Below are 9,618 nucleotides of genomic sequence, written 5' to 3' on the forward strand. Positions count from 1 at the left end.
CGGCTAATACTTGATTCAAATCAAGGTGGTTTAAGAATTTTCTTATCGGTAAGAACTTGCAATTTTTGCTAATTATAATACCGATGATGGAGCTCCAGTGTAAGTTATTTCAGTGCTTCACCATACTGTAGTGATACAGCTATGTATCCAGGAACAAAACAACATTGCCAAAAAGATGCCGTGTTCTTTTTAAGTCTTCATATGCTATTAAAAATCTAAGAACCCTACTTTAAAATCTTAGCCTAAAAAAACAGGTTTCTTATTTATTAATTTATGGGAATTTTTACCTAAAACATTTACTTGAAAATCTATAGTTGCTTATTTACGCGGGATTATTACTGTAAATGACATCAGTGCCTCCACACGGCCAGTACGACACCCGACCCCGTACATAACTACTCATTCCGCTCACACTGCAGTTTTCACGCCCCCGATATTTTGTGTGGGGTCATCACTTGCCTCACACGGGCAGACAGACACCGCCCCTAGGATAAATTACATCACATGCAACCTCACACTGCAGTACGACACCCACCCGTACATAATAGCATCACTCGCCCCTCACAACTGCAGTACCGAACACCGCGCCCCAGTATAATACCATCACTGGCGCCCTCACCACGTGGCAGTCACGACAACACCGCCCCCGTACATAATACCATCACTGCATCACACTAGCAGTTTACGCACACGCCGGCCGTAATAATAACACTTGGCCTCACACATGCAGTACGAACACCCGCCCCGTACCATAATACGTCACTGACCTCACACTGCAGTCGACACCCACCGGTACTCAACAGGCGCCACCAACGCGGGAGTCTACATCACTGCCTCCACTGGCACCAGTAACCGACACCCGGCCCGTAAATAATATCAGTCCTGCCTCACACTGCAGTACGACACCCGCCCCGTACATAAGTTAATTCACTGCATCACCAGCTGCCGAGTACGACACCCGCCCCGTGCTAGATACATCCATGTGCCTCACATGCAGTACGAACCCGCCCGTAACATATAATTAACCTGCTCACAATGCCCAGTACGGGACACCCGCCGTACATTAATACCATCACTTCGCCCCTCACACTGACGTACGACACCCCCGCGTTACATAATACATCACTGCTCACACGTAGCAGTACCGACACCGCCGCCGTGCATATACATCGCACGTGCTCACACTGCAGTCTACGACACCCGCCGCGCTAACGTAATACTTCACTGAACTCACACTCATAGTACGACACACCCCGTACATAATACATCATGCCTCACACTAGCAGTACGACACCCACCGCTACATAATACCGGCCATCATCACCTGGGCGCGGTGCTGCGTGCGCGCGCTGCGCGTGCCTCGACACTGCGAGTACGACACCCGCTCCCGCGTAAGTAATAACTTCCAGGCCTCACACTGCAGTCGACAGCTGCCACGACACTAATACATGCAGCTGCCATAAGCAGGGGTGTCCGCGTACGACCATGCCCACCCGTAGGCGATAATACATTCACGTGTGGGGTCCCCTCGCTCCACCGACCCCGCACCGGTGACATATAATCATGCCTCACGATAATGAAGCTATAGTCATTAACGAGCGCTCAGCGGTCTGGAACAGCGAGAAGATCGTTCGCGAATCAGCGACTTCTCTTTAGTCGGCATCAGATGTGACGGACACTTGGAGTTCGCGGATACAACCTTGGCGCTGGCCGTGGCCATCATACGCGAACGAACGACGTGGGGTCGGCGGCCGGGCCCTGGATAGCAGGTGAAGGCGCGATCACGGTACGTTCACGCTATTAAAGTGTTCGCTTCTCGGCTGTGCTATAGACTGACCTCATATAAGCGAATGAAATAGCAGTGAAGGTTCTGAGTTCGGTCTTTGCCAGATCAACGAGAGCAGCTTGCGATCGCGGTTCGGCTCTGAGATTTTCCAAATAGCGGCCCACATGCAGGGCATGCACGCCTGTCATCTCTACAGACAACTGCACCGTGGCGAGCTCACCCGCCCTGCCTCGCCGCTGACTGGTAGGCGGTCGGTTGTGTGCCCCTCCGCGCCGCCACCGCTGCGTTGGTGCTGGTGGCGAGGCGGCAGCGGTGCCGGGCGTGCTGGTCGCGTGATGTGTGTCGGGCAGACGGCCAGCCGCGGTGCTGTGCGCGGCGTGAGCTGCGTGCTGTGTGGGGTATCGGTGTCGGTTGGCTGTGTGGTGCCGCGCGCCGTGTGGCTGTGCCCGGCGGCCGGGCGCTCGCGGCGCCCGGTGGCGGCCGGCCCCGGTGTGGTGCGTGTGGGCGGTGCGCATGCGTGCGAGGCGTGGTGGTACGTGCGGCTCAACATGTTCCCCGCAGCGACGAGATCGATTATGTTTGATTTAGAAAGTACTATCCTTCGATTAGGGCCAATTCTGGTAGTCGGTTCATCTTTCTACGATCCCTGTTCTGCAGGGCCTGTGTTTTTCGTGAGTCTTCGGCAGCGTGCTAAAGAAACAGGATCCGCCGAGGATAAGGCAGGAGTTAGGTATCGTAGATACAGCTCGGAGTTCAAAGCGTGGCGAGCCACCACGAGCCTGGGGTCTCAGATAAATTGCATATATGAAGATAGAAACTATAGTAGGGATAAAGTGACGTAGTGTGTAAAGTGTAATTCTGGCTATGGATGCTTTCGCTTTGTCCAGCGTTCTATAAAGTTGAACTGCTCATAGCTTGGCTTTTGTTAGGAACGAAGGAAGGGGTTCCATTCACTAGTTGTAGCCGGGTAGGATATGTCATTTCCTAAGTCGCGCGGGCCGGGTTTGGGATCAAGGAATGGCAATGTTCGGCGGTTGTTGCGGGCGGTCCGGGAGTTGGAGCGTTGTGAATGTCACGAGATCGCGAAAACTTATCTGGGTATTTTCGGGGTCCAGATATTAGATGTCACAAGTGCAGAGCAGAGGAGAGGGCGCGCCGGAGAGGAATACCGGGCGCCCGAGAAAGCGGGGTCTCGTTAGAGGAACGTGCGGAGAGACGTTGACGGACGCGCGGTAAGTATGTTATTCTGAAAGATTTGGCGTAAATAATACATCACTGCCTCACACTGCAGTACGACACCCGCCCCGTACATAATACATCACTGCCTCACACTGCAGTACGACACCCGCCCCGTACATAATACATCACTGCCTCACACTGCAGTACGACACCCACCCCGTACATAATACATCACTGCCTCACACTGCAGTACGACACCCGCACCGTACATAATACATCATTGCTCAACGATAATGAACCTATAGTCATTACGATGCCTCACGTCTGAACAGGAGAAGATGTTCGCGAACAGCGACTTCCTCTTTATCGGCATCATGGACGGACACTTGGAGTTCGGATACAACCTTGGCAGTGGCGTGGCCATCATACGCGACAACAGCACGTGGGTCGGCGACGGCGCCTGGCATACAGTGAAGGCGATCAGGTACGCTCACGTATTCACACGTGTTCGCCTTCTCGCGTGTATGACTGACTATATAGCGAATGAAATAGAGTGAGGTTCAAGGTTCGTTTGCCGAAGATCAAGAGAGCAGGCGATCGATTTCGGCTTGAGATTTCAAAGCGGCACTGCAGCATGCACGCTGTCAATTAAAACTGCACGTTAGTACCGTGCTGTATGTAGGTGTGTGTGTGTGTGTGTGTGTGTGTGTGTGTGTGTGTGTGTGTGCGTGTGTGCGTGCGCGCGTGCGTGCGTGCGTGTATGTAACATGTTCCCCGCAGACGAGATCGATATGTTTGTTTAGAAAGTACTATCTTATTAGCAATTCATGAGTCGAGTTCATTTTTCTACGATTTGTGTGTTTTTGTGATCTTCGTCAGTGGTAAAAAGAAGTGCAGTAAGCAGTTAGTAATCAGCTACACCTCGGCTTCAAAGCTCACCCACCACTAGCCTGGGGTCTCAGATAATTGCCTATAATGAAGATAAACTATAGTAGGTAAAAAGTGACGTAGTGTGTAAATCTAAATTCTGCTATGGATGCTTTCGCTTTGTCAGCGTTCTATAAATTGAACTCTCAATAGCTTGGCTTTTGTTAGGAACGAGGAAGGGGGTCCATTCCTAGTTTCCCGGGTAGGAATATGTCATTTCCTATAGTCCCCGGTTGATCAAAATCGCAATTTCGGCTTTTCCGCGTCCCAGTTGACTTTAATTCACGAATCGCGAAAACTTATCTGGTATTTTCCGGTTCCCAGATAATTAAAGTGGTCCAATCCCAAGCTCCGAAAATACCCGCCCAACCCGTCTCTTAGAAAACGTGCAGGACTTGACCGGACGTAATATGTCTTATGGCTACATTCATCCACGTTCAGCCCTTTGCTTTACACAAACACAGCTGGCTCTCTGAGAACTGCGACCGTGGAATGCTAGATGTATGACATTTGTGTAGTATATGTTGCTAATGGCGACGGGTGTATAAGATATAGTTGAAGGTGGATGATGGTAGATACAGCTAAAAACTAGCGTAGACACGCGTATCGTCTTTAACGACGAATCATGTTACGAATCATATTCATTTATCATTTTCCATTCTAAAGAAAGAGGGGGCGAAGGAGAGAGGAGGTGAAGAGGGGTAAAGATAGATAGATAGAGATAGAGATAGAGAGAGAGCGCGCGCGAGAGAGAGGGAGAGAGAAAGGGTTAGAGATACTGAGAGAGAGAGAGAGAGAGAGCCGAAAGAGCGAGTGAGAGAGAGACGAGAGGGCGGGGATGGAGGCACGGGGGGTCAGGTGGGGTAGGAGAGAGAAATGGAGAGTGCGAGAGAGTACGAGAGAGCAGGATAAAGAGAGAAGAGAATGTGTGTGTGTGTGTGCGTGCGTGCGTGCGTGCGTGCGTGCGTGCGTGCGTACGTCTGTGCGTGCGTGCGTGTGTGAGAAAGAGACCATACTTGATCTCGGGACTCTAAGTAACCAGTACACTTATCATCCCTGTCGTTCAGCCAATTAATCAGTCAACAAAAAATGTTTTATTATTTCCAAGTAGTCATGTTTTTCATTCATCATTAGTCTTACAGCAGCTGTTAACGTTTATTGCAGGACTTCGCAGGAAGGCTCACTAGTAGTGGACATGGGCAGAATAGCTTCTGCAGAGTCCCCCGGTAGACTCCAACAGCTTGATATCAACACTGGGCTGTATGTCGGTGAGTCTGCGTGTCAACACACCCACGATCTCTCCTTGAATACGACCGGAGAGTTAGTAGCAGTAGCAGCATAGCCGGAGATAATAATATTCTGAAAACATTCGTGTTTAAAATTTTGTTTCATATACAAAATAATTACGTTGGTAAATATCGTGTTAAAATCCTCCCCGGCAATACTACGGTGTTATCGGCATTGGCGTCCACTGCATACGTATGGAATGTTATCTTAAATAACATCCATATTGATGACATGCCATATTTTAATTTTTTCTACGCCAGGTGGCTCTTACAACGTGGAGGCATCAACGCTTAGGCGATACAACCAGGGATTCAGTGGTTGCATCTCTAGTATCATACTGGGATCAGACCTGAGAGTGATGGTGTTGAAAGATGCATCCATCGGTTGGAATGTGGACCAGTGCGCTGGCTGAGTGTCGTCTAGTCACACTGTAAACCTAGCTATTTTTTAAATATCCAATGCAACAGAAAATGTGTGTCTTCTTACACTTGCCCGCGTGCCGTTGTTATGACCTCCCACACGTCGATTTATATAACACACGAAATCTGTGAATTCGTAATATTTTTTAACTAGTACATCATCTGCTAACATGTTTGGAAAGCCGCGCAGACAGACTTGTTAAATTCCATTGACAGTGGTTGTCATCATTCCTAACGGGCTCAAATCACTTGCAACGATGCTGACTGAAAAAGTAATTAGGTTTACAGTAGCAGAGATACACAAGTGCTCAATCTTTAAGCAACTGGTAAGAACCTCAGGGTGTGTTTCTTTAATTGGTCACCGTGACACTGCTTGTATGGAAATTTCCTCTGTGTACTTGAGCCCCGCACACCCCGACCCCTTCATCGATAGCCAATCGAGACTATATCAGCTCAATACTGATTTGCATCTTTTAATACCTGGGAATGGTGTAAGAGGCATTACGAGCTGACACGGCGACCGATTTTGACCATCTACTATGAGTGCACTCTTACAATGGAAAACAAATCAACCGAACTTCATGTCAAGTGAACTAAAGAACGTCGCGACCGACCAACTTTGAGCTCCCTTGACGATGCCAATCGCAAGGAGTTCATTGATGTCCATTTTCATATGCGATAATGAGAGGACAGGTCATTCTCTATGCTGTCTCGATTCACCAATACCCGTGAAAAGCAACTTTCGACTTTTATTTGCATCTCACCAGCACAGTTGAAGTGATTCGACAGTAGTGGCACATGGTTTCTGATATGGGAGTAAACTGTAAATACGGTGTTTTACGTGCGTTTCCATCAGAATTAAGGCTACGCGCCCGTGATATCATAGCCAGTCACTGCCGAACGCGAAATCATGATTTCATTTGAAAGTAGATGGAATGCTCAAATCGTGTGCGCGTATTCGGAAACGTGTCCCGTCTTAGGAGATGTATAATGTTGTCTTGTGGTAAAATCTAAATCCATGTATAGATTCGGACTGACCAACGCTGAGTGACAGCAGAAGGTTGAGCTACTGAGCCGCCATATTGCCATGCCATTCGCACGTGGAATTTCCTGGCAAGGTTACCCCAGACCACGGCTTCCTTTTCTTCATTGGCGTACATTTCGCGTAACTTGTGTGGGTCGTGTTATACGACAGGTTCCGGTCGTCTGATTGTAATCGAATGTGCCCCGAGACGCACCGGGAAAATGACACCTTGCACCACACACATTCGAAAAATGGCGGCAATGCCGATGTTGCTGGTAGTTGCTGCATTTACCAAGATCGTTTCACCCCGGTGTTAGATATGGAAAAATACCATATGCTTATTTCATCAGTCACTTAATCGGTTTACCGCGTTAACCTGACCATAAGTATGCTCATCTAATTCAGCAAGTGATGACTCGGGTGTTATCTCGGGCGTTGCAGTTCGACATGTCATTTCCTATATTGTGTCTGTCATGATCATGGTACTTATACTGACTAGCCCGTGAAATCGTACGTATGTTTGCGTGTAGCATCGCTGTATAGCATTTTTGACATGTAGCTTTTTGAGTGAAATGAACGTGTATTTACGCACGCCTGTGTGTTGCAGAGGCAGTTGTGATGGATGGGGGGTTGAGATGTAAAACATATCACACCTGGCTTTCCTTAGTCTTGTCTGATGAGCGATCGGAAACTCATGCGATATGTGATTACATCAGGAGTGTATAATATAGAGATATATGGAGATATATATATCTCTATATTATACACTCCTGATGACATCGCATCTCATGGGCTCGGATCCACGTTGTACAGATCTATTATATCGGATCGCGTTGATCAAATGTCTTGGTTTGATATAAGATATAGCACCTATTCACTGAAGACACGTCACTAAGAGGAATAACGAAATGGATTATATACGCTGATGGATTATGCTGTCTTTATACTCTGTATGCTGTTGATAAACACGTTAAAGCTTTTTAAACTGGTAAACGTCGCGGTTCAACAGGTTGACATCAGTCTTCAGTAAATTTGACTCTGGGCATTTTCACGCAGATATTATCATATTAAAGAGATGTCCCGATTCTTCGAAAAACTACGGACCTGCGTTTTCAGGGCTTGCTATCAGTCGGTCAGGACAGCAGAGCTGTACCTGCACTTAACCTTGCTTCCTTTCAAAGAAAGGCTGGTGTTAGTTTAACTTGTCAGATGTTTAAAGCTGTTGTAACTGTTGAAGATTCTGTAGTGGGCTCCGTGTCCACTTTCCACATACAAACATTCCGCATTGTAAATATATAGCGAGCGAAGTTGCAATATAATAGGGAGCATTTTGCGACAACTATTGCGTGCTTGTGAATATCAGTACTACAGGTCACGCGTATTTATTACTAGGCTTATTAGATTTATTTTAATATTGTCGAGTGTGTTGATAACGAACAGATGTCGCGCGAGTTTTGTCGTTGTGAGACTTTTATTTACAAATACAGAATGTAGGACCATGTAGAGATGTGTAATGTCATTTGAGATACACTGACTGACTATACACTTACACTTTGTAGTCCGAATAGCTACAGGTAAGTTTTTATGTTGATTTGATCAGTGTGGTTATTATTATTGTTATTATTATTATTGCTTTTGATAATAATAGCAACGATATTTATATAACTACGTCATTATACATTGGTGAAAATTAGTGTCTAGCTAGATCTATAGGCCTACTGAAACAGCTGGGTCTAGTCATTTGATCACGCGTGATGTTTGAAGTTACGTAGAAGCTAGATGACTCTTATGATATGTAAACACATGTCTTTGTTTCGGTGTGTGAACAGTTAGGTGGATTTGTGCGTCATTTCTAATTTTACCGACACAGCCTGTAATATATTATAGGCGACTGATTGTTGCCACTCGTGTGCATTATTTCGTAAAAAAGGCCCGCATTATTTCAGTGTATTTGTTCACATCATAAAAGAACGCGCCTGTGAGAGATGCGCGTGCGAACACACGGAGTTGTTTTCAATATCAGTCAATTGAAATAATTTACTGATGCACGCTATCAAAGACGTAAAGTTGGCGTAGTTTGTTTCAGTGTTGACCACGAAAGTGTGCCAGATGTTCACGATAAATTCTGTAATATTTACAATTTACACAGTTTACATGAAATGAGTTGTCGCGTGTTGTTATGAATGTAGTTTGGCGTTTTCGTAAATAAAACTGTGACAAATAGTGCGAAATGTCTTGTGATTTGATTCTGTTCGGTATTTTATCAAATTTAACCTGCCGTGTCGCTACTCATTCACCGCCTTCATCTTTCCCTCGTCCTGTACATTATCCACCCGGGGACCACCCCTCATTCCGCCTCTCCATTACATTCAGCCTTTCTTGCTCCTGCCCCCCCCCCGGCGCCACACGCTCCCTCTTCTCCACCCCCCTCCCCCGCGGGCTCTCTCTCTCTCTCTCTCTTTGCTTCTCCATTTTCCCTCTGCTTTGCCTTCTTTCTTTCTGTCCCTCCCTTTTCCCTGCTTTCCCATCTCTCTTAATTCCTTCTCCATTTCGACCACTAGGTGGCGAGATGTGTCCTACATAACATCAAACTCCACGACAGATGGCGCTCTGGCTCTGGCTCAATTCTACTATTATCCTGAGTGAGCGAAGGGGCACTGCATGCAGTTTGACATAACATGCAGCCAGAGCACGTATGTCTGATGCAGCTTTGTTCGGCCTTTATTAAATCATTAAAATGGCAATTCGTTGCAATGATGCCTTTAATTTAGAGAGCACATGCCCATTAATAACTTTAATAACCATACAAGCCAATCATAATTAATTAAAGTTCCCAGTTGTATCAAATTTTGTCTAAAGCATCGCAGGAGACCTTTGGTCGCGCACATGCAGTGGCGTACGCAGGATTTTCGAAAGTGGGGTGTTAGGAGCACGCGGAAGGGAGGGGGGGTCTGGGGGGCTCTCCCCCAAATTTTTGTTTAAATTAGCACCCCTCA

The 9,618-nt window shown here is 47.0% G+C and overlaps 1 protein-coding gene across 1 annotated transcript in view; it reads left to right on the forward strand.

Moving 5' to 3' along the window:
• Nucleotides 1-8,853, forward strand: part of LOC106809059 (pikachurin-like) — a 136,542-nt gene extending 127,689 nt beyond the window's left edge. The window contains exons 13-15 of the mRNA XM_014812001.1: nt 3,298-3,449; nt 5,057-5,160; nt 5,440-8,853. Coding sequence (XP_014667487.1) covers nt 3,298-3,449; nt 5,057-5,160; nt 5,440-5,591 — 408 coding nt within the window. The 3' untranslated portion in view covers nt 5,592-8,853. The remainder of the gene's footprint in view (nt 1-3,297; nt 3,450-5,056; nt 5,161-5,439) is intronic.
• The last annotated feature ends 765 nt before the right edge of the window (nt 8,854-9,618 follow it).

Source organism: Priapulus caudatus, unplaced genomic scaffold, assembly GCF_000485595.1.
Source record: "Priapulus caudatus unplaced genomic scaffold, Priapulus_caudatus-5.0.1 Scaffold325, whole genome shotgun sequence".
NCBI lineage: Eukaryota > Metazoa > Priapulida > Priapulimorpha > Priapulimorphida > Priapulidae > Priapulus > Priapulus caudatus.